The 27190-nt window shown below is 44.7% G+C and overlaps 1 protein-coding gene across 4 annotated transcripts in view; it reads left to right on the forward strand.

The window, feature by feature from the left end:
• PKNOX2 (PBX/knotted 1 homeobox 2) overlaps positions 1 to 27190 on the forward strand; it is a 417302-nt gene that overhangs the window by 315545 nt on the left and 74567 nt on the right. For all 4 annotated transcript variants that reach the window (XM_060268541.1, XM_060268540.1, XM_060268543.1 and 1 more), the window contains one exon: positions 12530 to 12701. In XM_060268541.1, coding sequence (XP_060124524.1) covers positions 12530 to 12701 — 172 coding nt within the window. The remainder of the gene's footprint in view (positions 1 to 12529; positions 12702 to 27190) is intronic.

The raw sequence follows: 27190 nt of genomic DNA on the forward strand, positions 1-27190 counted from the left end.
TAAAAAATGGTTTCTCCCCTGCCATGAAAAACAAAAACTAAATGGAAGGATTAGGAAATGATGCTCATTGACATTCATGAGTAAGATGGCTCCGTGTCCTTCTTGACATAGGACAGGTCTCTCTTTCAAAGAGTTCTCTGTTCGAAGGGCTGCCCTGTCCAGTTCTGGTTTAAAATTAAAGATTCTTAAGAAGGGAGAGCAGGAGGCATCTAGAACAGGCATCCCCAAACTCCGTCCCTCCAGATGTTTTGGCCTACAACTCCCATGATCCCTAGCTAACAGGACCAGTGGTCAGGGAAGATGGGAATTGTAGTCCAAAACATCTGGATGGCCAAAGTTTGGGGATGCCTGATCTAGAACTTGTCCATCCACAGTGAGCACCTAGACACAAGGCTGAGGAGGCAAACAGGTCACTTGGTCACAGTTTCCCCCACCATGTGGAGATGTACCATGGTTCCTATTTAAATTAATAGTAATTAGTTCTGAAGTATGCATGGGTAGGGAAACTAAGGCCCGTGGGCCGGATCCGGCCCAATCGCCTTCTAAATCTGGCCCGTGGACGGTCCGGGAATCAGCGTGTTTTTACATGAGTAGAATGTGTCCTTTTATTTAAAATGCATATCTGGGTTATTTGTGGGGCAAAGGAATTCATTCATTTCTCCCCCCCCAAAAAAATATAGTCCAGCGCCCACAAGGTCTGAGGGACAGTGGACCAGCCCCCTGCTGAAAAAGTTTGCTGACCCCTGATCTATACATACACATTAGCGTACACAAATATTATGCAAATGGCTGTCCCTTTTTTGGATGATGTATTTCCTCTTTGGGGGCTCTGTGTAAATGGTCACCCTATTTGAGTTATACGTGATGTTAAATATGTCCCAACAGCTCTGGCAAAAACAAGTCACTTAGCATTACAGTGGTGCCTCACAAGACTAATTTAATTCGTTCCGCGAGTCAATTCATTTTGCGAAAAATTCGTCTTGCGAATCACAGTTTCCCATAGGAATGCATTGAAATTTATGTTTTTGCCCATAGGAACGCATTAATTAAATTTCAATGCATTCCTATGGGAAACCGCGATTCGCAAGACAATTTTTTCACAAAATGAACTCGTCTTGCGAGTCACCATCAGATCGCAAGACGCATTTGTCTTGCGAAAAATTCATCTTGCAGGGCATTCGTCTTGCGAGGTACCACTGTACTTCGCTATGGAGAGAGAACGTCAGCTCATGAAAACTCATCATATATATTGAAACAGAGGGGCTGTTCACATCAGAATGCATGTGCGCGCACCCTTCAACTGTCTGGGTAATGGGGACATCCCGTTTTTGCGCAGCAGCACAGCAGCCATTTTGGGCGCTGCAATCTTTGCACTCAGATCTTGAGCCCATAAAGCAGTTTTTCAGGGCTGCGACCTCACACGGTACCCTAAACCATGCTTTTGGGTGCTGTGCTCTCATGCGAGAGCACGTTCCCAATAAATGTGGGTCTCACACGGGCCATTTGACTTCTGTGAGAGCATCCTATTTTTTTGCCTCAAAATGTTGGAGGGTACAATGTGTGTAGAGTTTACCTTATAACACCAGTCCTAAAGGATCTACACTGGTTCCCAGTACGTTTCCGAGCACAAGGTGGTGACCTTTAAAGCCCTAGATGGCCTCGGCCCAGTATACCTGAAGGAGCGTCTCCACCCCCATCGTTCTGCCCGGACACTGAGCTGCAATACGGCCGCAGTTTATTCATTATTTGGCCTACAAATTCTCAGACCTCGTTTCACAGTCATTTATCACGAGGTAACAGTCCCTGAACCTCATTAAAAACCTATGGCTATGCAATGTTCAAGGGGTATATGAGAGGTGATTGGTGAGTCAACAATCCCTGCCAAATGTTCTTGACTCAACTCTCTCTCTCTCTTTTTTCTGGGATGAGAAATTATTCAAAATAGTGATGGCCGACTGGTGGCCCATGAGCCAAATCTGGCCTGCAAAGCAATTTTATCAGGCCCTAATTATATGGGAACAGAGAAAGGGCTGATAATTCTTGGGGATGGGATTCAGATTCCATAAAATGACACAGTGACCTGCAAATGACACAAAATAAATCAGCAGGCACGCTCTGTGGCTTCAACATCCTTGTTTGTGGTATAGATGGGATTTTATGCTGGGATAACAGCCCCTGGGCTAATAACCCTCAAACAGCATCCTTTCTCCCCTTCCTTATGAAATGAGAACCCTGTTAATAAATAGGGGGGCGTAATTACCTGTCACAACATTGCAGTTTTAATGTGGGGAATTGTTTTTTTTTTTTGCTGTCTTTCATTTTTGTAATGTAGAGAACAGCATACAGTATATCCCCATCTGTTGCTCCTTATAAGAAACTGGGCAGCAAGAGGCACATACTGGTATTTTAAAATTCTTATTCCACCCCCCCTTCCCTTCCCTTCCTTTCCTCCCCTGTCCGCATTCTCTCCTGGCAGTTCCCCTCCTGGCTCACTTGCAGGCAGAACAGTGCTGAATGTGCTAAATTAGGCCATTAGAGGAATTCATTTCTCTTTATTAGCGTGTGTCAAATCCTTTTTATTAGTGGCTGAAAACGACCTCTCTTCTGCAGTAAAATGTCAGGCCAGTTCAGCCCTTTTATTTGTTCTGCGCTGACGAGGATCAAACTTTCCCTGAATTAGTGTAGAGAGATTTATTTCCTCCAAATTCTGAATGGCTTGAGAGAGAGAGAAAGAGAGGGGGGAGAGAGAGAGGGAGATGGGGGATTCGCGAGTGCGTTCTGCTCAATATCAGTGCTCGTTTTACTCAGCTAGGGTCCTTCCAGTTGATTTTTTTAAAAAATACTGTAAACTTATTCACACCAATACTGACCACTACAGCATAGCTGCCAAGTTTTCCCTTTTCTCGCGAGGAAGCCTATTCAGCATAAGGGGAAATCCCTTTAAAAAGGGGATAACTTGGCAGCTATGCACCACAGTGGTACCTCTGGTTGTAGACACAGTTCACACCCCGACACAGTTCACACCCCGAAAACTCCGCAACCAGAGCGGCGCTTCTGCACACACACGAAGTGCGATAGAGCGTTTCTGCGCATGCTCACGCAGTGAAACCCGGAAGTAAACACTTCCAGGTTTGCCGCGTTCTTAACTTGAAAAGACGCAACCTGAAGCGGACACAACCAGAGGTGCCACTGTACTTAGATCTTGTTCACTCATGGAAAGAAGGTGCTTGCTGAAGGGGTACTCTCACTCTTACTATTATTATTTAAGATTCCTTATATAGGGAGAGGTGGGCGGGTGTTCCGATGCACTGAGCCCAAAAGAGGAAGCTCAGGGACACATGCATGGGCTTAAATAGATGTCCCTTGATAGAATTTAGCTGGCATCCCATTGGTCTGATTGCACCCAGCATCGAGGGACCTCCAATAGGGTGTTGTGGCCATTCAAACGTTCCCACCCACAACACAGGGTCTGGTTGCCAGGTCGCACCGCAACACGTGCCCTCTTGTTAGGGAGGACCCAATATGTCTCATGTGTCAATGGTCAGGGTAAAGAGGTGTGTATTTAGCTTACGATGAAAGCTATGCCAGGTGCACCTCCATGGGGAAGGAATGCCACAACTTAGGGGTTGCCACATATAATGCCCTCTTCTGGGCTGCCCCTCCAAAAAAAAATATAAAACCCTTCTGAGATCAGTGGAACTACCAAAAGGATCTCTTCTGCTGATATTGATACCTGGGAGGAATCTGTAGGGAAGGAGTCAAACTTCCATGACTTTGAAAAATGATGTTAGTGGAGATGCGAAGTCCTGCACTCGAGAAGGAGAGTGATTTGTGTTCAAAGAACTGTGGGTATGATCCACTGTGGCAGTTTTAAGTCCTATTGACTTCAACAAGAAGGTAAAGCTCCTCTGGGATGGTGACTAAGATTCAGCAATTCTCATTTTTTTAAAAAAAAATACTAACACTGTGGCTAGTTTAAACTAATGTTTAAACTAATGAAGAGCCTAGAAAACCACTTGGATAAGGGGCTTCTGAGATGTCTGCAAAAGCAATGAAATTTTGGGATACTCTGCCTTTTGCAACTATCCTAGGAATTCAGGGGAGAATGACTTGTGTGTGTTTCTTGAGCTTTGCATCAAGGCTATGTTGGTGTAAGTTTCCCAGGAAACTTGTGCTTGGCTTCTGAGCTGATGAGGATGTCATTACGGCACTCTTAATACATGCCAGCCCTTGCTTATATCCTGAAATAACATCATTATCAAGTGCCATTGACGTTACAGCATATCCAAAACACCCCAAGCCTGGTATGCAATCTTAATCTTTTGCAAAGCTGCTTCAGATGTACAGGTGTAGTCAGTGACCTGTCAAATGTGTCTAAACCACCAAGACGCTGCAAGTACTTGGTAGTCAGCTTTAGCCATGTAAATTTTCATGGATTACCAGTTCTCATTTTTCCCTGACTCCAAGGATTAGTGCGGCAACTAGACCTGGAACCTGGAAGCAAAGTCTAGTCCGTGAGCTTAGCTGCCAAGTTTCCCGTTTTTCATGGGAAACCCCCGGATTTTAATCCTTTTCCCGCTGTTCTCCCAAATGGAGAAAAATCCCGGAAATCCCCCGGATTTCCTACCTGCCAGGGAGCCTCCATTTTGGGTGCCGCTCTGCCCATGTGTGGGCACCGGAAATCGGACAGAGCGGCACCGGAAGTTGCTTCTACACATGCCCGGCAGCCATCTTGGTGGTGGCCGCATGGCAGCGGCTGTCACCAAGATGGCCGCCGGCATGCAGCTACCACCAAGATGGCCACTGGCCATGTGTAGAAGCGACTTCCGGTGCCGCTCTGTCCAATTTCCGGTGCCCACACATGGGCAAAGCGGTACTGGAAGTCGCTTCTATGCAACTTCCGGTGCTGCACCGCTGCTGATCCCGCATTTTTCAGCGGGAGACTTGGCAGGTATGTCCATGAGTCTCCCAACCAGCGTCTAGAGAGCGGCAGATGATGGAAGACGCAACAGTGCTCACAAAGGCCCAGGTTGATCACGACAGCCTTCCTTTCGTATTTTTGAAAACCCTTCTACATTCCTTATCTGTTACAGCAAAAAGAAAAAAAAGAAAAAGCCACAGTTTTGCAGCCCTGATTTTGAAAGAATTCTGTGAGCATGTACAAGCCTTTTTTGCTCTAGCATGTTAGGGGTGTAGAAGCAGCTGTAATAATAATAATAATAATAATAATAATAATAATAATAATAATAATACCCAACCCATCTGGCTGGGCTTCCCCAGCTACTCTGGGCAGCTTCCAGCAAAATATTAAAATAGCGGTACAATAATTCATCAAATATTAAAAGCTTCCCTAAACAGGGCTGCCTTCAGATGTCTTCTAAAAGTCAGGTGGTTGTTTATTTCCTTGACATCTGGCGTTAAAAATGGAGGAGGCTGGAGGAATACAGCAATGGTAATGGGGTGCTTCATGGCTGGAGTAATATGAGTGGCCACCTAAAACATCCAGGTCCTACATTTGTTTAGCTACACCTTTGCCTTCGGAGGCCAGGTTCCCTGCTGCAGAAGATATAAACATTTTCCAATGAAAGCAAGGTTGCAGATGCAGCTCAGTCCAAACCTGCCAAGGTCAAGCAGTCTAGGTTCAAGCAGAACTCAGAGACAAAGCTAAGCAGCAGTCCGAGGGCAACATCAGAAAGAGTTCAAGAAACAGGCAACGGAGGAAGCCAGGGCAACTTGAATCAGATCCTGGGAGCCTAAATAACCACAGCTGCTGGGAGTGGAGTATTAGTAGGACTTGCTTACTCTTAATTGACCCTCACTCCCAAGCAGATGAATTCTGCGTGAATTCAAAGCTGGAGCTCTCATGGATGGTTTGTTTTGTTCTTATTTGTATTATGTATTTTGTGGTTTTTATATTGTAATCTTATGGTTGCGAACTGCCCCGAGATCTACAGGTAAAAAGGTAAAAGCGATCTACGGGTATAGGGCGGTAAGCAAATTTTAATAATTTCAGTAATAATAATAATAATAATAACAACAATTAATTAGGGTGACAGTGGAACCCAACGTTATCCTTTTGTTTTACAGCCATGTTAGCAGCGACCCGCTTTTTTTGTCTGCCGCAAGCAGCTTCAAAGCCTTCACAGAAACTTGCTGTTTGAGGCCATTTCAGTGAATGAGGTGACCTCCAGGGGGGTTGAATCAATAAAACCACCACTATATTATGTTATTTTCTTCACTTTCTTTAGGAATGACTGTTTCTCATGATGAATGGACACTCCCATCGATAATGGCTAGAAAACACACCAGCTGAGACTGTGTCCTTGCCTCTTTCATGCACAGAAATAGTACCAATAGTCGGTAAAAATAAAACTTTCTGTAACGCTCAGAATTCGATTCCTAGGACTGTAGAGTTGGAAGGGACCTAAAGCATCCATGACAGTTGCGAGATAATATACCACATTTGTATCATGGGATAGGCTCAGGGCTACTTTTGCTCACTTGCTTTACCATCTAATAAGACTTTGCTTGATACCGCTAATGAAAATTGGCTATGTCTTGCCAGTACTGCCATAATGCTTTGCTTTTTTTTTCTCAATGCAGTGCAGTATTTATTTATTTTTTATTTTTTTAAGTAATCTTTATTTTGATATCACAGAATAAAACATTATTTCACACAATAAAATACAATAAATTTATTTAAGAATAATCTATACAGAAAAGAAAGAAAAAAGGGGGGGAGATCAAAGAAGATCAAAAGTAAAAATGTTACCGCATATCTATACCAAAACGAAGAAACAAAAAACAACAATAAAATATTCTTTATATGGTTCCACCACCTTCTACACAGAAGTATTGTGTTTCATTATTCTGCTGGTTCGTCCTTTGATAATAAATTGTCATTTTTCCTTTATATACAATAATTTTCCGCCTTAAATTTTTCCTCCTATTTTCATACCCTGCTGGGTTAGTCTAAACATAACCATGTGTTATTTCCCCTATCTGATTTTCTTAAATACTCATTTAAACACTCCCACTGCCTCCTAGTCTTATCTTTCGAATTTCGTCTTATCAAATCTGTTAGTTTGGCTAATTGCAGATATTCACATAATTTGTCTATCCATTCCCCTTTTGTTGGTATAGTGGGTTCTTTCCAGGCTTAAGCAATTACTACTCGAGCTGCTGTTGATGCATACAAGTAAATATTTATTTTGTCTTGTGGAATATCATTATCTAATATTCCTAATAGGTAGGACTCCGCTTTCTTTGAAAAGGGTGTTTTTATTAGTTTTTGAATTTCTTTATGGAACATTTCCCAAAACCTTTTAATTTTGGGGCAGCTCCACCACATATGGTATAAAGTGCCCGTTACCTTCTGGCATTTTCAATATTTGTTATTAGTATCTTTTATCATTTTTGCAATTCTATCTGGGGTTAGATACCATCTGTAGTGTAGTTTCATAAAATTCTCTCTTAGAGTATAACAAGCCGTGAAATTTATATGTTTCTCCCTCCTTTGCTGAGACTTAAAAATGTTGGCTATAATAGCAGGACCAACCCAGTCATTAGGCAGCTGATTTGGGTTGTCTATGAAAGGGCAGCAAATTATTGGCTCTTCCGTTTATTGCTATTGCCAGGAGAGGGAGATGAAATGTGTAGGATTTTCTTCTTCAGATACTAAAATAACTTGACTGACCAGTGGTATTATGCATCTTTGCCTTGCTTCTCCACCCTGGGCAGCAAAATTTATTCCTTAGGAACAAAACTTATTCAGTGGTGCCTCGCAAGATGAATTTAATTCGTTCCGCGAGTCAATTCATTTTGCGAAAAAATTGTCTTGCGAATCGTTGTTTCCCATAGGAATGCATTGAAATTTCTTTTCTTTCTTTTTTTTTGCCCATAGGAACGCATTAATTATATTTCAGTGCATTCCTATGGGAAACCGCGATTCGCAAGACAAATTTTTGGCAAAACGAATTCGTCTTGCGAGTCACCATCAGATCACAAGATACATTCATCTTGTGAAAAATTCGTCTTGCAGGGCATTCGTCTTGTGAGGTACCACTGTAATGGGCTGTATCCAATGTGGAGAGCTGTTAGATCAGGCATCCCCAAACTTTGGCCCTCCAGATGTTTTGGACTACAATCCCCATCATCCCTGACCACTGGTCCTGTTAGCTAGGGATCATGGGAGTTGTAGGCCAAAACATCTGGAGGGCCAAAGTTTGGGGATGCCTGTGTTAGATGGTGATGATTTTGTTACCCAGTCATGAGAGTTGTAAGGAAACCTCTTCTTCCCCTTACAGTGTTGCAATTCCCAGAGTTCCCAGAGAAGAGAGATTTTGGGAATTGTAGGTTTGTGAAGGGAAAAGAAGTCTCCTGTTCACTTCAGCACCCTTAACAAACTACAGTCCCCAGGATGCTTTGGGGGAAGGCATGACTGTTTAAAGTGGTATGATACTGCTTTAAATGTATAGTGCAGATGGAGCCTAAACCTCCATGGGTATACTCTTGAGTAGGACCAGCATTGCATACAACCTAATGTCACCTACAAGGAACATGTATTTATTTGTTGCATGCATGTGCAGTGCTAGGGGACCCAGGTGGCGCTGTGGGTTAAACCACAGAGTCTAGGGCTTGCTGATCAGAAGGTCAGCGGTTCGAATCCCTGCAACGGGGTGAGCTCCCGTTGCTCGGTCCCAGCTCCTGCCCACCTAGCAGTTCGAAAGCATATCAAAGTGCAAGTAGATAAATAGGGACCACTCCGGCAGGAAGGTAAACGGTGTTTCCATGCGCTGCTCTAGTTTGCCAGAAGCAGCTTGTTCATGCTGGCCACATGACCTGGAAGCTGTCTGCGGACAAACGCCGGCTCCCTCGGCCTATAGAGCGAGATGAGCGCCGCAACCCCAGAGTCGGACACGACTGGGCCTGATGGTCAGAGGCCCCTTTACCTTTACCTATGTGCAGTGCTAGAGGGAGACAGCAGGGGCAAGCACTCCCCAGACAAGGAACTTGACACACACACACACCGCAGTTGCTGGACTCAGAATATTTTTTGCGGTGAGGACTCATTGCAAAAATAAGAGTGAAGAGGGTGTTTTGTAGAATCAAACTTTGATGACTAACAGTAGAAAAAAATGTTTTAGAATAAATTTCAGTGGCCAAACTTGTAGGATCTGCTTTGTTTTACCCCACAACCCCAACAGGAGTCACATGCAATAAGGCATATGTTTAAAATGATAAGAATTGCAAGGCCAGGGATTTGTTGTGTTATGTTTGGTTTTTTAACGGACAGAAAGCACAAGTGGAAATCTTTGTGCTGATGGAACACGTTAGTGGATACCACCCCAAGTTTTTGTTTTGATGATGAATTTATTATTTCGGTCACGGACCAGTTCCAGCCCACATACAATATCAAGGAAGTCATAGTGAAGTTTTTGTTTTTGTTTTTTTAAGGGAGGCAAAGTGGGCAGGACATATGAAGCACAGCTCAAAAAGCCCTGGACCCCTCCCTCTCCTGCAGCAATCATTACTCGTGAATGTCAACTTGCTCCTGTTTTAAGGAACAAACAAAAAAAAACACCCTAAAAATTACATGCTGCTATGAGAGTCTGTGAAGGAGATTCTAAGTGTCCTAGCTGGTGTTTTTACCATCTTCCACTTTCTAGGACTTTGTTCTTTTTGAGCCACAGCCATGTCCAAAGAGGTTGCTTCCCTCAAAGATTTTGCCAAGGGGTTGCAAACTGCTGCTGCTGATTCTCTCTCTCTCTCTCTCTCTCTCTCTCTCTCTCTCTCTCTCTCTCTCTCTCCTCCCACTGCCTGCACTTTAATTCTCTCCATAACATTGAGAAGGAATTTGTGCTGTGTGCAAAGGTGTGTGCATGTGGGGGGGGGGTTGGGGTGCGTTGCTGAACTCCTACCACCTGGCATTACTGCTTGGATTATTAGTTCCTAGTAATTTAGTGCCCTTGCGCAGGGTCGATTTGTGCCTTTCATTTCTAATTGATCTAGAGGCTGTTTAAATGACAGCAGGCATCTGTTGAGAGTGGGAAGGTTCATAAGGCGAAATAATTCATAACACCGTCTGGAATTTGCCTTTCATATCCCTTAGCTAAGCCTCGGCAGGGCTGCCTAAATTACGACCAGGGAGGATTCCCCCCCCCCCCCAATATTCAGCTCATGGCTTGAAGAATCTTGCATTAAACTGGGATCAGTCTAGATTAGACTGTAATATGCTGCAGTATTAGTAGCTGCAAATGAAGACTTATACCAGAGTTTAACCCCTTCACCTGCTTTTCTCTTTGCCTTGGTCCTGGAAGGCTTGGCTAATCCATTGGTTCCTCCGATTTGTTGATGTGTATAATAGATCTTTCAACTCACCGGACTCCTGGGATAACTTTAGCACTAAGCATTCAATACAACAGGTTTTGAAGAAATTAAAACACACTTGCTTTGATTAAATAAAGAGTGACTTTTCAGCCCTTAGTGAAATGGGTATATGGTTTTTGCAGCTCCTCACATATGTGAAGGCAAGAGGGAAATGTGATATCTGATATTATGTTAGGCCTGTGCTGCCAATCTCAGCAGCCTAGTTGCCACATTAGTGTACAGAGGTGTGGAGTACTTAATTTACTTGCAATGCACTCCTTGCCCTTCTTAATTTCCCTCAGTGTGATGTCAGTTAGCAGATGGGTAGCCCAAGTAAGTTTACTATTCTCAGTTTAATGCTGCTTACTGTTTTCACCTTTAAACTCTGAGCAGGTGACCTTAGTTTCAGGAGTAGTCAACGCATGGAGCAAGCTGTCCCAGACTCCCAACCTCCATATGATAGTTAAGTTGTTTTCCATAGAGTCTACATGGGTACCCTCCAGTAGTGTAGTGGGAAATTCAGAAGTACAGGGTCCCTTCGTTATAGTCACATCCACATTCCCTCACAGCCATTGTTTATTATACAATAAACTTAGGATTATACAATAATAATAATTGGGGTGCATTGCCTTGTGTTGCCTTTCAGCTAAATCTACTACAATGGTACCTCGGTTCTTGAACGTAATCTGCTCCGAAAGAATATTCGAGTTCCAAAACGTTTGAAAACCGAGGTGCAAAGGGCTGTCTGAAAATTCAATTGAGAAAATTGAAAAACACCCAGTGGAAGCCATTCGACTTCCGAGGCGCGTTCGAAAACGGAAGCATTTACTTTCAGGTTTTCAGCATTCGGTTTCCGAAACGTTCGTCAACAGAGACATTCGAGAACTGAGGTACCACTGTATTTTCTGTGCAAGTACAAATGCAAAAATTTTTAGGGGCCCATTTGATGGGTTTCTAGTTTTGTCTCTGGGTTAAAATCATGAGTGACATCTGAGGAAGCTGTTTCTGTAAATAGTTCTGTGTGCATTGAATGAATTGGGGTGTGGAGGCGGGGGGATGGGAGGGAACAGCTCCATCTCCAACTTCTGTTCATTCAGCCAAAGGTTGCTGTGAATGAAGCTCTGCATTTGGGCAGCTGTAAAGAGATCCTGCCTTTTGCATTGTTCCTGAACGAGGATACAGAGCCTGTGCACAGCCTCCTATTGTATTGCTGTTGTTCTTAGCTTGTGCTGTGCTTTCATTGCTTGGCTTTCATTTGTCTCCTTTTGTATTACTCTCTGGATGGCTGCATTTGGTTGCTTGTTTTTAATTTGTGTGGGCTCTCTGAATGAGTAGTATGCAAACATTTTTAAATAAATATATTTAAAAAACTTGTATACATGGAGACTGGATAGGATAGATGCGTGTAGCTCAGGAGCAGTGACTGAGGACACAATCCCATGCTACACACACACACACACACACACACACACACACCATTCTCCAAATGTATGAAAAGAGCCAGTGTCATTTCCCAGATGTGTGAGTAGGACTTCTTCTTCATCACAGTTTCCCTGTATGTAGTTTTCAATTCTCATTGGTCAGGTTTTTTTGGGGGGGTCCCTCCCACTGGGGGACCCAGGTGGTGCTGTGGTTAAACCACTGAGCCTAGGGTTTGCTGATCAGAAGGTCGGTGGTTCGAATCCCTGTGACGGGGTGAGCTCCCGTTGCTCGGTCCCAGCTCGTGCCAACCTAGCAGTTCGAAAGCATGTCAAAATGCAAGTAGATAAATAGGAACCGCTACAGCGGGAAGGTAAACGGCGTTTCCATGTGCTGCTCTGGTTCACCAGAAGCAGCTTTGTCATGCTGGCCACATGACCTGGAAGCTATACGCCGGCTCCCTCGGCCAATAATGCGATTTGAGCGCGCAACCCTAGAGTCGGTCACGATTTACCTTTTACCCTCCCACTTAGGAGTTCTTTCTAATTATTTTTTTGTCCTTCTGCAAAGCTTGGGATTGCTCCAGAACTGCTAATGTCACTCCTCCCTTGTGCACAGGTGATAGTGTTTTGGTTTCATGATCAATGGCAGTGGAAAGAAAGGAAATGGTGGACCTCATCCACAGCATAAGTGAACTGTGTTTATCTTTGAAAATGACATTGCGTTTCCTTTTTCTCTTTAGACATCCTCTCTTCCCCCTCCTGACCCTGCTGTTTGAGAAATGTGAGCAGGCCACGCAAGGCTCAGAGTGCATCACTTCTGCCAGCTTTGATGTCGACATTGAGAATTTCGTACACCAGCAAGAACAAGAGCACAAGCCATTCTTCAGCGATGACCCTGAGCTCGACAACCTGGTAATGGTTTTGCCCGGACCAGTTAGTCATGGAGTGTAGAACATTCTCAGGGAAGATAGGTAGATAGATGATCAATAGGTAGGTAGTTAGAGTGGGGGGTGGGGCAAAAAGAGGGGGTAGAAAAATGGTAGTGGAAAACTGGATATGATGGAGACTTTTGATTCAAAAATACACACTAAAGTGTGCGTACACTGGTGAAAATAACATAGAAAAACACATTATGCTACGGGAAATTGCTTTGCAAAAATGTGTAGTTTAGGCAAAATTGCATATAAGCAAGTTTATGCAAGGAGAAATTTGCACTGGAATGCTTGTGAATTTTCACGGGAAACTGTGAGAAACGGGAAACTGGCGGGTTCGGCCATTTCTTTGGTTGACTTTTCTGATGACTTTTGAGGGCACTTTAAGAGTCAGAAAGCTTACATTTTTAATTTTCAGCAGTTAGAGACAGCAGCGCAGTCAGAGACTCTTACTTTTAAACATTACTCCTCTGCCATTCCTGCCTTAACCAGTTCCCATGGAGGCAGCAGTCCTCTGTCATGGGCCACCTCACCCCACATTTCAACTGAGGAAGGATGCTACTGCCCTTCTTCAGATGCTTTGCAGGGCAAGATGGTCCCTAAGGGAGGAAGGCTGCCGACTACCATGGGAAAGCAGCAGAAGAAACTGTTTAAAAGAAAGAGAGGATTGGGGTGGGCTCAGGGGCGTACCCAGGATCAAAATTAAGGGGGCAAGGGGCGGGAGGGGAGGGGCCACAGTGTGAATGTGGGCGGGGCTACGTTGCCTGCACCGCCCAGCTCTTCCGAGGAGGCGGCCCCAGGCTCCCGCTCCCGGCGCGAAGCTCCAGAGGCGCACGGGGAATGCGAGCCTGTGGCTGCCTCCTCTGTTTACGCTCCCCGCTCCTGCTTAGCGCTCCTCCGTTTACGCTCCCCGCGCGCCTCTGGAGCTTCACGCCGGGAGCGGAAGCCTGGGGCTGCCACACCTGCGCCCCTCAGCCTTTTGCTTCTAGGGGGGCAATTGCCCCCTCCTGCCCCCCTGCCTACGCCCATGGGTGGGCTTGCTTTAGTTTTGTCATTGCGTGATTTTTGTGGACGAACACTTTTAGTACATATGTTTCATTTTAATAGCCATTTATTTATTTAAGGCATTTATATGGCGATTAACCATTAGCGTTTCTAAGTGGTGTACATAAAAATAAACCATACAGAGAATAAAACTATAAAAAAACACCATAAAACTGACCATAAAACCTGAACACTACATTAAAATGCCTGCTGGGATAAGAAAGCCTTTGTCATGTTCTTGAAGTTCAGCATGGCCGTCTCAAGCAGGTCGGGCGCCCTGGCGCTGAGGCGCGGAGATCGCTCCGGCGCCCCGCCCTCGCAGCGCGCAGCACGGCTTCCGCACGGCTTCGCCGTGAGTGCCCCCCCTGCCAGCCCGGCGCCCTGGTACCCCACGCCACCGGGACTACACCTAGAGCCGGGCCTGAAGTTCAGCAAGGAGGGCCCCTAACCTTATTTGGGCAAAAGTTCCACAGGTATATTGAACACAATATACAATGTTGTGCGTTGTCCCTTTAAATTGCTACGGGAATCCTTTTGTTTGAGGCAGTATGTACACTTAATACATCTAATCCATTTTGAAAAAGGAGAACCCTCTGGCCATGCTACTTGGCTAACGCCAAGGAAACTCGGGTTGGGCTGCTGGAATATGTTAGGCCATTTGAGAAAACGTGCATATGTCTTTTTTTTTGCATAGCGGAGCCTACTTCTAAGAACCAGCAGTCATTCATGGGGGCTGCCTTCTTGGGAGGATAGGATCAGTCACGTTGAGAGAATGGTTACGCTTGGGAATTGACATTTTTGAGAAGGAAATAGCCAATCTGGAGAGAGGACACTATGCCTAAAGGGAGCACGCCTCTGGCATTTATTTAGCTCTACCAATAGTTCCTTTGGAGAATAGCCTTATATTACAAGGGAAGAATCATTAAGGAAGCCTCGCATCCCAAAGGGATTGTGAATCCATGGACTCCTCCACATGACCTATGTATTGAGCGTTCCTCCTGATTTGCTTGCACAAAGCTTATGCGGAGGTTGGATGAGCTCCAGTCTTTATTGAGCATCCATTTTGATTTGTTTATGGGGCAGTGTTGGGGCAGCGAGCATTCATCCTGATTTGCTTGCAGAGTGTATATTTGGTTTCCTGTTAGTCGTCCATGCATCCCGCTCTCCAGTGCATCTCACACATCACTTTCCAAACCACAAAAAGTCCAGTTCTTTGTTGCCAGGGTGACAGAGCCATTTAATCCACTTTAATTGCGCAAACCCAAAGTTCCAGTATGTGCTTCCATCCCTTCCACAAAATACTGACCGCCTGGAGGTATCCCTTGCCAGTTAAAGATACCCTAGATCAGGCATGTCAAACCTGCGGCCCTCCAGATGTTTTGGCCTACAACTCCCATGATCCCTAGCTAGCAGGACCAGTGGTTGGGGAAGATGGGAATTGTAGTCCAAAACATCTGGAGGGCCACAGGTTTGACATGCCTGCCCTAGATCTATGTCTGTGGCTGGCTGCTTGTATATGTACTTATTACAGGTGTTGTAATAATAATTAATGGCAAGAATCACCTAGTGTCAGCAAAATGTTATTTACAGCCACTGTCTTATGTGCTAATGGTTCACCGTTTCAGACAAGCCTGGCTAGCAAAGATAATGTTAACCATCGGCCATCCTCTTAAGTTTCCATATTACAGCTTCATAATATCAAGCTCTGCTTGGTCAAACTCAGGGTCCCTCCACTCCATGGCAAATGTTACATAACTTGAGTGATGTGGTTGGTGTGATATGAGGAATATTTAAAGGACACAGACAATAAATTTGCATACACGGATCCCCATGTTAACGTCAGATTGTGTTGTGATGTCAGTTAAAATGTTATGGCTGAAAAATGTAAATAGCGGTGTCTCTTCTGCATGATTATTGCCACCAGGGCAAGACTCTTGCATCTGGTTTTGTAAATACAGTCCCACCTAATGCAGGCATCTTCGTAGGTCTGCATCTGGTCAGTGCCTGGTGTGGGAGGCTGTCTGGGAATGCTGTTCATGTTGCTTTGAGTTCGTTGACAGAAGAAGGGAAATGTATGGGTGATAAATACCTTGAAACGTGCCACCCACTCAGGCCATTGGCCCATCTAGTCCAGCTTCCTGTTCTCACTTTGGCCAGCCAGACTCCCACGGAAAGTCTGCAAGCAGGACCTGAGGACAAGCAGAACTCTGCTACGCGTGATTCCCGGAAACTGGCATTCAGAGGGATACTTCCCATAGTAATGATGTTCCCTGATATGTAATGGCTGCCTGATTTGCATAATTAGTGCATAGTTATCTCTCTTAGGTACTCTTTGCAAATCCATGCATTGTGATTGGCCTGCCCAATTATTACCCAAATAGAGCACGTAGCTTTGAATAGTTATAACACTGTGAACGGCTCAGTAGCCGCGCTGCAAATATGCTGATAATTCCTTTAACTGGCTAGTATAATCCTGTCTTCCAGCCTTTCTGTCCCTTTAAGATCTGACAGCACATTTGCTGCCTCAGCTTCTAGGCCACCTTTAGGAGGAACCCCCCCCCCTACAAAGAAATCTTAAGTGGACTTTAAATAGTAATAAATACCAAGAAGGGAAGAAGAAGAAGAAGAAGAAGAAGAAGAAGAAGAAGAAGAAGAAGAAGAAGAAGAAGAAGAAGAAGAAGAAGAAGAAGAAGAAGAAGAAGAAGAAGAAGAGCATTAACCTGCATAATATGACCAAGCACTTAATTCTTTATCACCCCCCCCCCCCCCGCTTTCTCTGGGCAGTCTCTTCACTCTCTTCAGGATTTCTGTTAGGTTTCACATTATGTACCTAGAGGGTGCTTAACTTTTGCCCTGCACATTCTAGGCACAAGTCCATGCTTTCCTGGTCCATGTCTGAGAATGGCAGGGGAAGGCTGCTCTTTGCTGCTGAATTGGAGCAAATGGCAATTGGAGTAAACAGGTTTTCTGCGGATAGCTCTTTACTCTGATTCAGTGCTAAAGAGCAGAGTTTTGCAGGGGAAGCGTCAAGGCAGGAAGAAAGGCTCTCAGGCATGGACCTTGGAAAGCCCGGACCTGTGCCAATAAATGCAAAGGTGAGTGCAGAGGAGTTGAGAGTTGTCTTATATTTGGTCACACTCATGTCCACATTCAGAGCAGAGTGCCATGGCAATGAAAGTGGACACATAATAAGCACATAAGAGTCAGATCAAAATCCATCAAGCCAAGCGCCTTGTTTTTCACAGTGGTAAACCAAATACTCCTAGGAAGGCGGCGGCGGTGGTGATTTGGTGTTTACAACTAAGCCTCAAAGCGACTTACAAATACAATATGACTTACACAAGTATTTGAAAGACAAAAATGCCATAAAATTGAGAAAACAGTCAAACGCAGACAAGCTAAAAGTATTTGCCCTACCAACATCAATGGCAAGGAAAACATGCTACTCCACCCCAGTAAAAGCTGAATGCTGGAACAGGCCATAAGTCATCCCACATTAATATCCCAAAATCTGGCAGAGCAGGAACATATTTGCCTGGTGCCTGAAAGTGGACCTTGTTGGCACCAGCTGTGTTTTCTTATTTATTATTTTGCATACCACTTGAAACAACAACCTCAACAAGAAGAAAACTCTGAAATTATCTGTAAAAGGAGTCAAAAACAACTATTTAAAACATTCCGAAATAGTTGAGCTAAGAACTAGATTAAAATACAAATCAATATTCCACATTTATGGATAGGCTTGCCTAAACAAAGATGTTATTAGCAGGTGCTGAAAAGAGTACAGGGAAGGCAACATGCCTGCTGCCTATTGGCAGGGAGTTCCAAAGTGTGGAGCTGAAAAATCAATTTCTTCCAAATGTGGAACAAGTATTATGGGGCAGCTCGAAACAGTGCCAGGTGAAAGCCGTTGAGTTAAGGGATGGGATAAGGGCATGTTGCAAGGAAACTGGTTCCAAGCTGTCTAGGGCTTCCTATAGCAATAGCCCAGGTGGCGCTGTGGGTTAAACCACAGAGTCTAGGGCTTGCTGATCAGAAGGTCGGCGGTTCGAATCCCTGCAACAGGGTGAGCTCCCGTTGCTCGGTCCCAGCTCCTGCCCACCTAGCAGTTCAAAAGCACATCAAAGTGCAAGTAGATAAATAGGGACCGCTCTGGCGGGAAGGTAAACGGTGTTTCCGTGCGCTGCTCTGGTTTGCCAGAAGCAGCTTTGTCATGCTGGCCACATCACTCAGAAGCTGTCTGCAGACAAACGCTGGCTCCTTCGGCCTATAGAGCAAGATGAGCGTCGCAACCCCAGAGTCGGACACGACTGGACCTGATGGTCAGGGGCCCCTTTACCTTTACCTATAGCAATAGTAAAAACTTTGAACAAATCAGCAGGTCTCTGAGCACAGGTGTTACTTGCCGATGGAATCTCACTCCTATCAGCAACTGCGCTGCAAGCGTTCTGCATTGAATGCAGCTTCTGGATCAAGCATAAAGGAAGCCCCACGTAGAGCGCCTTGTAGTAATCCAGTCTCGAAAGCAACTACAGCATGAGAGCATTCCACAATTTTGCAACTACATCCCACGATGAGCAACTTTCAGTTGAAGGTACTTCGCCACCGGATCTCTTGTCTTCATATCCAAAGCACGTGATGAGCCGAAAGATCTTGGCCCTTCCCACAAGCCAGCTTCGTGAGAAAGAAGACCTACAGTCCTTAGATCCGGGACAGGGGGGTGAGAAATATTCTTGTGCATTGAGAACACTGATCATGTTAAAGCAGCTGTGATTTTTATCATTCTCGGCTTCCCGTTTTTCATTTTGATGCATATGGCAGTTTATTTATTTTGTTATTTTTCCAGGCTACGGTGGTATGGAGGCTTCCTTCAGTGAAATTGACAGGAATTGGGCTCGGAGGAGACCACAATGGGTTAAACGCCTGGGCTTCTTTCTCCCTTTGTTTTGAGAGATTGTCTGCAGAGTATAACCAGCTTGTTGCGACTGCCTCCTGCTATTTTTGCACAGATTATATTAAAGTTCACCGTTCTTATATCAGCATCCCGTGTCATTTATCCAAGGGATTCCGTGTCAAAGTGAAAGCTATGCCAATGAATTCAGGAGCATTGCAAGGCGCTGCCGTCTTCCCACGAGGCTGGCTGGATCCATTCCTTGCCGTCACTTGAACTCGCTGCCATACATCTGTGGGACATAATTAAATGCCATAAATAGGAGAATGCCCTTGGCTCCAGCCTGCCAGGTTGCCGCTTGAACATTTCCATGCCTAGAAAACATGTCATCCCATCCTCTCCCACCCCCTGGAATGCCCAGCCATTGCACCAGGGCATTCAAGATAATACATAGCCACCAACCCTGGATTTCTTCGGCTTTGACGCAATAGCAGTATAGGAAATACACTTACTCCTTGCTGAGCACCATTGATTCTGCAGACGTAAACAGCTGTCCAGCCATCGCCACCAGTGTGCCAGGATATGGAGCAGCTTTGAGAGACAGAATGGTATTTTGCTTAAAGCAAATCGATCCCGCAAAATGACTAATAGCTCAGTTGTTTTCATGTCTTTCCTGCTGCAATGGCATTCCCTGCGACTCACACTGATGTGGCTAGAGCTTGTGCATAGGAAGTTGCTTTCCATTGATACGTCCACCCCGGGATTGTCTAAACATGGATGAGGAACCTGTGGCTCCTCAGGTGTTATTGGACTCCATCTCCCATCAGCCCCAGCCAGCTTGGCCAACGGTCAGGGATGAAGGGAGTTGTAGTAGAACTATTCTGACTGGCAGTGGTTCTTTGGGGCCTTGGGCAGAGGTCTTTCCTATCACCAGCTTCCTAATCCTTTTAGCTGGAGATACCCGAGATAGAGATAGATACCTGGGATCTTGAAATGAAATGAAATGAAACTCCATTTGTGTTAACCATTGGCCAGGCATCCCCAAACCTCGGCCCTCCAGATGTTTTGGACTACAATTCCCATCTTCCCCCAACCACTGGTCCTGTTAGCTAGGGATCATGGGAGTTGTAGGCCAAAACATCTGGAGGGCCGCAGTTTGGGGATGCCTGCCATTGGCCATAGCAATAAATGGGCATTACGATGTACACAAAATAAGAGTCGATTATAATAAAACACAGTTTAGGGTCCCGAATCAGCAGTCAAACAGTCGGTCTTATTCTGATTGCCCCAGCTAAAAACCTTTGCTGTCGTCTGTTCCTCTTGATCTGCCAGGAGGAGGGACGCAGACATAATTTCCCAGACAACCCCCCCCCCCTGCAACTACATCACCCAACCTCTCCAAGAGGTTTGTTTTCTGTCTGCGGATACCTGGGATCTTCTGCATGTGTTCTACCAGTGAGGTGTGACCATACTTCACAATGAACTACTGTAACACTCATAGTATGCTGCCTTATCTAGTCCAATGCTGTCTATTCTAGTAGCAAATCTCCATAATCTCATGCAAGGCTTGGTTTCCCCCCCCCCATCCCTTGGTATGAGGAACTAAACCTTGGGCGTTCTGCATGAAAAGCATGTAGCTTGGCCAGTGATATATGGTATTGTTTATCACTATGTACACTTAAAAAGCAGAGACATCACCTTGCCTACAAAGGTCCATATAGATAGAGCTATGGTTTTCCCAGTATTGATGTATGGAAGGGAGAGCTGGACCATAAAGAAGGCTGATCGCTGAAGAATTTATGCTTTTGAATTATGGTGCTGGAGGAGACTCTTGAGAGTCCCATGGACTGCAAGAAGATCAAACCTATCCATTCTTAAGGAAATCAGTCCTGAGTGCTCACTGGAAGGACAGATCGTGAAGCTGAGGCTCCAATACTTTGGCCACCTCATGAGAAGAGAAGACTCCCTGGAAAAGACCCTGATGTTGGGAAATATTGAGGGCACTAGGAGAAGGGGACGACAGAGGATGAGATGGTTGGACAGTGTTCTCGAAGCTACGAACATGAGTTTGACCAAACTGCAGGAGGCAGTGCAAGACAGGAGTGCCTGGCGTGCTATGGTCCATGGGGTCATGAAGAGTCGGACACGACTAAACGACTAAACAACAACAACAACATATAATTTGTACTTCTTGATAAAGCATGTGAACCAAAATACTGCCATATTTCAAAATTCACACTTCACCAAATTTTCTGATGCCACCAAAATTTTTGTACAAAAATGCACAATACTAGTCCAGTGTTTCCCAAACTTGGGTCTCCAGCTGTTTTTGGACTACATCTCCCATCATCCCTGATGGCAAGACCTTTGTCGGCAAGGTGATGTCTCTGCTTTTTAAGATGCTGTCTAGGTTTGTCATTGCTTTTCTCCCAAGAAGCAGGCGTCTTTTAATTTCGTGACTGCTGTCACCATCTGCAGTGATCAAGGAGCCCAAGAAAGTAAAATCTCTCACTGCCTCCATTTCTTCCCCTTCTAGGAGGTGATGGGACCAGTGGCCATGATCTTGGTTTTTTTGATGTTGAGCTTCAGACCATATTTTGCGCTCTCCTCTTTCACCCTCATTAAAAGGTTCTTTAATTCCTCCTCACTTTCTGCCATTAAGGTTGTGTCATCTGCATATCTGAGGTTGTTGATATTTCTTCCGGCAATCTTAATTCCTGCTTGGGATTCATCTAGTCCAGCCTTTCGCATGATGAATTCTGCATATAAGTTAAATAAGCAGGGAGACAATATACAACCTTGTCGTACTCCTTTCCCAATTTTGAACCAATCAGTTATTCCATATCCAGTTCTAACTGTAGCTTCTTGTCCCACATAGAGATTTCTCAGGAGACAGATGAGGTGATCAGGCACTCCCATTTCTTTAAGAACTTGCCATAGTTTGCTGTGGTCGACACAGTCAAAGGCTTTTGCATAGTCAATGAAGCAGAAGTAGACGTTTTTCTGGAACTCTCTAGCTTTCTCCATAATCCAGCGCATGTTTGCTATTTGGTCTCTGGTTCCTCTGCCCTTTCGAAATCCAGCTTGCACTTCTGGGAGTTCTCGGTCCACATACTGCCTAAGCCTGCCTTGTAGAATTTTAAGCATAACCTTGCTAGCATGTGAAATGAGCGCAATTGTGCAGTAGTTGGAGCATTCTTTGGCACTGCCCTTCTTTGGAATTGGGATGTAGACTGATCTTCTCCAATCCTCTGGCCATTGCTGAGTTTTCCAAACTTGCTGGCATATTGGGTGTAGCACCTTAACAGCATCATCTTTTAAAATTTTAAATAGTTCAGCTGGAATATCATCACTTCCACTGGCCTTGTTATTAGCAGTGCTTTCTAAGGCCCATTTGACTTCAAGATGTCTGGCTCAAGGTCAGCAACCACACTACCTGGGGTGTACGAGACCTCCATATCTTTCTGGTATAATTCCTCTGTGTATTCTTGCCACCTCTTCTTGATGTCTTCTGCTTCTGTTAGGTCCTTACCACTTTTGTCCTTGATTATGGTAATCTTTGTACGAAATGTTCCTTTCATATCTCCAATTTTCTTGAACAGATCTCTGGTTTCCCCCATTCTATTGTTTTCCTCTATTTCTTTGCATTGCTCATTTAAGAAGACCCTCTTGTCTCTCCTTGCTGTTTTTTGGAAATCTGCATTCAGTTTCCTGTATCTTTCCCTATCTCCCTTGCATTTTGCTTGCCTCCTCTCCTCCGCTATTTGTAAGGCCTCGTTGGACAGCCATTTTGCTTTCTTGCATTTCCTTTTCCTTGGGATGGTTTTCATTGCTGCCTCCTGTATAATGTTACGAGCCTCCATCCATAGTTCTTCAGGCACTCTGTCCACCAAATCTAAATCCTTAAACCTCTTCCTCACTTCCACTGTGTATTCATAAGGGATTTGATTCAGATTGTATCTTACTGGCCCAGTGGTTTTTCCTACTTTCTTCAGTTTAAGCTGGAATTTTGCTATAAGAAGCTGATGATCTGAGTTACAGTCAGCTCCAGGTCTTGTTTTTGCTGACTGTATAGAGCTTCTCCATCTTTGGCTGCAGAGAATATAATCAATCTGATTTCGATGCTGCCCGTTTGGTGATATCCATGTGTAGAGTCGTCTCTTGTGTTGTTGGAAGAGAGTGTTTGTGATGACCAGCTTGTTCTCTTGACAGAACTCTATTAGCCTTTGCCCTGCTTCATTTTGAACTCCAAGGCCAAACTTGCCAGTTGTTCCTTTTATCTCTTGATTCCCTACTTTAGCATTCCAATCCCCTGTAATGAGAAGAACGTCCTTCTTTGGTGTCATTTCTAGAAGTTGTTGTAGGTCTTCATAGAATTGGTCAATTTCACTTTCTTCAGCACCGGTAGTTGGTGCATAAACTTGGATTACTGTGATGTTAAAAGGTCTGCCTTGGATTCGTATCGAGATCATTCTGTCATTTTTGAGATTGCATCCCATTACAGCTTTTGCCACTCTTTTGTTGACTATGAGGGCCACTCCATTTCTTCTACAGGATTCTTGCCCACAGTAGTAGATATGATAGTCACCCGAACTGAATTCACCCATTCCCTTCCATTTTAGTTCACTGATGCCCAGGATGTCGATATTTATTCTTGTCATCTCATTTTTGACCACATCCAGCTTACCTCTATTCATGGTTCTTACATTCCAGGTTCCTATGCAATATTTTTCTTTACAGCATCGGACTTTCCTTTCGCTTCCAGGCATATCCGCAACTGAGCGTCCTGTCGGCTTTGGCCCAGCCGCTTCATCAGCTCTGAATCTACTTGTACTTGTCCTCCGCTCTTCCTCAGTAGCATGTTGGACGCCTTCCGACCTGAGGGGGCTCATCTTCCAGCGTCATAACTTTTATATGCCTGTTGTCTTTGTCCATGGAGTTTTCTTGGCAGGGATACTGGAGTGGCTTGCCAGTTCCTTCTCCAGGTGGATCACGTTTAGTCAAAACTCTCCACTATGACCTGTCCATCTTGGGTGGCCCTGCATGGCATAGCTCATAGCTTCTCTGAGTTATTCAAGCCCCTTCACCACGACAAGGCATTGATCCATGAAGGGGACAAATTATATAGCTTCATATTAAAGTGCAAACTGAACCAAAATTCTCCATCCCGAACTTTCAATGAATCCAGACAATACTGGGTTATGCAGACTCAGTATAAGATATTTTTATCATTATCACTCTCTCACACGTTCCTCTCATTGGCTCATTTCCCGCTGGGTCGCAGTTTGGTGGGAATTCCGCAAGAAATGGCTCCATCTAAGACAGGCTGTAGCAAATATGGTTTTCCCCCAAAGTTTGTTTGTTGTATCTACAAAATTTTAATGCTACTAATCCTATGTAAATTGTCCACCACTGCTGACGGCAAAGAGGAGAAGAAAAGGCCAGCGACATTAACCATCATTAGAATAAGAATCATGTATTCCTCACAGGCGAGATGCACATAATTAGAAATTAGAAAAAGGTCAGATCTTGCCATTATCAACTCAATCAGCTGCTGAGTGCCACACAGTCAATTAATTCAGCATCTGTATTTTTTACAACCCCGCGCACGTATTCCATCGGACTGTAACTCTTTATCCGGACAGATATACTGCTCAGCGAAGCAGGGACATAAAATGAGAGACCCCAAGCAAATGAGCTGAGATAATTGAGAGATTTATTTTACATACACACACATGTATATGTCAAGTCTTCGTGCCTTTGCCCTTGAATGCTGACTTTCAGGAAAGCAGATAGTTGGATGGACGCGCCGGGCTGACAGAGCATTCCTTGTGGACTTTTATTATTATCATTCGTTTATGTTACTCATTACATTTTTATCTTGCCCCTTCCTCCCAAGGAGCTCAGGGTGGCCTTTGTGCATTTCATTCTCACAACAAACCTGTAAAGTAGGGTAGGTTGAAGCAGGCTTCCTCAAGCTCGGCCCTCCAGATGTTTTTGGCCTACAACTCCCATGATCTCTAGCTAGCAGGACCAGTGGTCAGCGATGATGGGAATTATAGTTTCAAAATATCTGGAGGGCCGAGGTTGAGGAAGCCTGGGTTGAAAGACGGTGATTGCCCCCCAAGTTTGAGCTAACATGGCTGATTTGAAACCAGCACTCATTCCAGTCCAGTACTCAATTTGTTCAATAAGTGTGTGTGTGTGTGTTAAATAGAATGTGTGAGACAACCTGTTTGTTCAGAAAAAGCTGTCACTACTGCTTCTTCTCCACTCCTCTCAGGGCAAGATGGTCATTCAGTTTCTTTCCTTCAACTTTATTGGTTAGACTACTTTCCCATGTAGTCATTAAATTAAAATAATGCTTGTTGTTGTTTAGTCGTTTAGTCGTGTCTGACTCTTCGTGACCCCATGGACCAGAGCACACCAGGCACTCCTGTCTTCCACTGCCTCCTGCAGTTTGGTCAAACTCATGTTCGTAGCTTCAAGAACATCACTGCCTTGTCGTGGTGAAGGGGGTTATATAACTTAGAGAAGTTATGTTTTGACCAAACGTGATCCACCTGGAGAAGGAACCGGCAAGCCACTCCAGTATCCCTGCCAAGAAAACTCCATGGACAAAGACAACAGGCATATAAAAAATAATGCTTACCAAAAAAAAAACCGTACACAAATTTTATACAACTTGATGTTGCCTTTCTTTTCTTTTTTGGTGATGCAAGTCCTCTTTTCTGGCAATACATTTGTGTCACTCCTAAATGGGAGGCAACGAATCAAATACACATTAGTTTGCCTCACCCTGTGAAATTTCATGGATTCTTAATAAGTGCATAGGGTGACCTTTGAAGCACGTTTAAAGCACAAGCCGCTGCCGCCCCCAATAACCGCGGGAACTGCGGTTTATCCCTCACAGAGCTGCAATTACCAACACTCTTAACAAACTGCAGCCCCAGTGTACGGTGTGAATAAGACCAAAGTGTGTGTGTCGGGAGACAGACAGATAAAAATCCAAGGTTGCATTCAGCTAACCTCTACTCAGGGTAGACCCACTAAAAATTAGCCATGTCTATTAATTTCAGGCTAGACAGCATCTTAAAAATCAGAGACTTCACCTTGCCGACCACAATCTGTATAGTTAAAGCTATAGTTTTCCCAGTAGTGATGTATGGAAGTGAGAACTGGACCATAAAGAAGGCTGATCGCCGAAGAATTGATGCTTTTGAATTATGGTGCTGGAGGAGACTCTTGAGAGTCCCATGGACTGCAAGAAGATCAAACCTATCCATTCTTAAGGAAATCAGTCCTGAGTGCTCACTGGAAGGACAGATTGTGAAGCTGAGGCTCCAATACTTTGGCCACCTCATGAGAAGAGAAGACTCCCTGGAAAAGACCCTGATCTGAGTGGATGTAGCAACCGAGTAATCTCGTTGTTCCCGCAAGGGGACAATGACAATGACAATAAAAATATCTTATCTTATCTTATTGTTATGTACTGAGCTGAATCCTAGAACAATAGGATTCAGAATCAGCAGGAGCTACCCAATCCAACTCCAGGTGGAAGTGAATCCGCAACCTGATTGGCCTGCTGGAGCAGCCAATCAGGCGGCTGGCAGAAGTGAATCTGCTACCTGATTGGCCTGTAGGAGCAGCCAATCAGGCTGCAGGCAGAAGTCAATCCACAATATAATTGGCCCACAGGTGTAGCCCTGAAGTAGCCAATCACACAAGGCCCATTGTGTAAATAATGTATATAAGCAGATGGTTTTGGGAAAAGAGCCATTCTTCTTCTCCTTGATGACTATGAGCTGAATAAAGAGCATGAAATTCACTCTCGACTCCGAGTATATTTCACTTATGATGTTGGGAAAGATTGAAGGCACAAGGAGAAGGGGACGACAGAGGACGAGATGGTTGGACAGTGTTCTCGAAGCTACAAACATGATTTTGACCAAACTGCGAGAGGCAGTGCAAGACAGGAGTGCCTGGCGTGCTCTGGTCCAAGGGGTCACGAAGAGTCGGACACGACTAAACGACTAAACAACAACATTAATTTCAGGAGGTCTTCTCCAAGTATGAGTAGCTTTGGGTGCCACCTATAAAAGACAGGTTGATACTACTGATATGTATTACAGGTGGTGAACATTTTAGGTGTGCTGTGTTGACGTGCGATCGCCAATGTGCAGGTCCTTTCGGACCTTGAAGGGGGCAGGGCGGGCCGTCACAGTGCATGGTACCCTCATGCGCACTTCGCCAATGCCCATGGGGGCTGGGAGTGGAACCCCATGTGAAATGGTCATTGCGTGTCCTGGATTCCTGTGTGAATGTACTGGGGTGCCCTGTGTTGCTGTGAGCTAGTGATTCTTGGATCTGGCTCCAGACAGGCCCTGTAGTCATTGTTGTTGTTGTTGTTTTGGGGCGGTGCCAGTACTGCATACCCTTGTGTGCCCCCCAGAAAGAAGCCCTGCCCGTAGTCATCATTTCCTGCTTTCTACTGAATCACGCATGTACACACATACGACCGAATCACACACGTG

The sequence above is a fragment of the Zootoca vivipara genome, chromosome 15, assembly GCF_963506605.1.
Source record: "Zootoca vivipara chromosome 15, rZooViv1.1, whole genome shotgun sequence".
Taxonomy (NCBI): domain Eukaryota; kingdom Metazoa; phylum Chordata; class Lepidosauria; order Squamata; family Lacertidae; genus Zootoca; species Zootoca vivipara.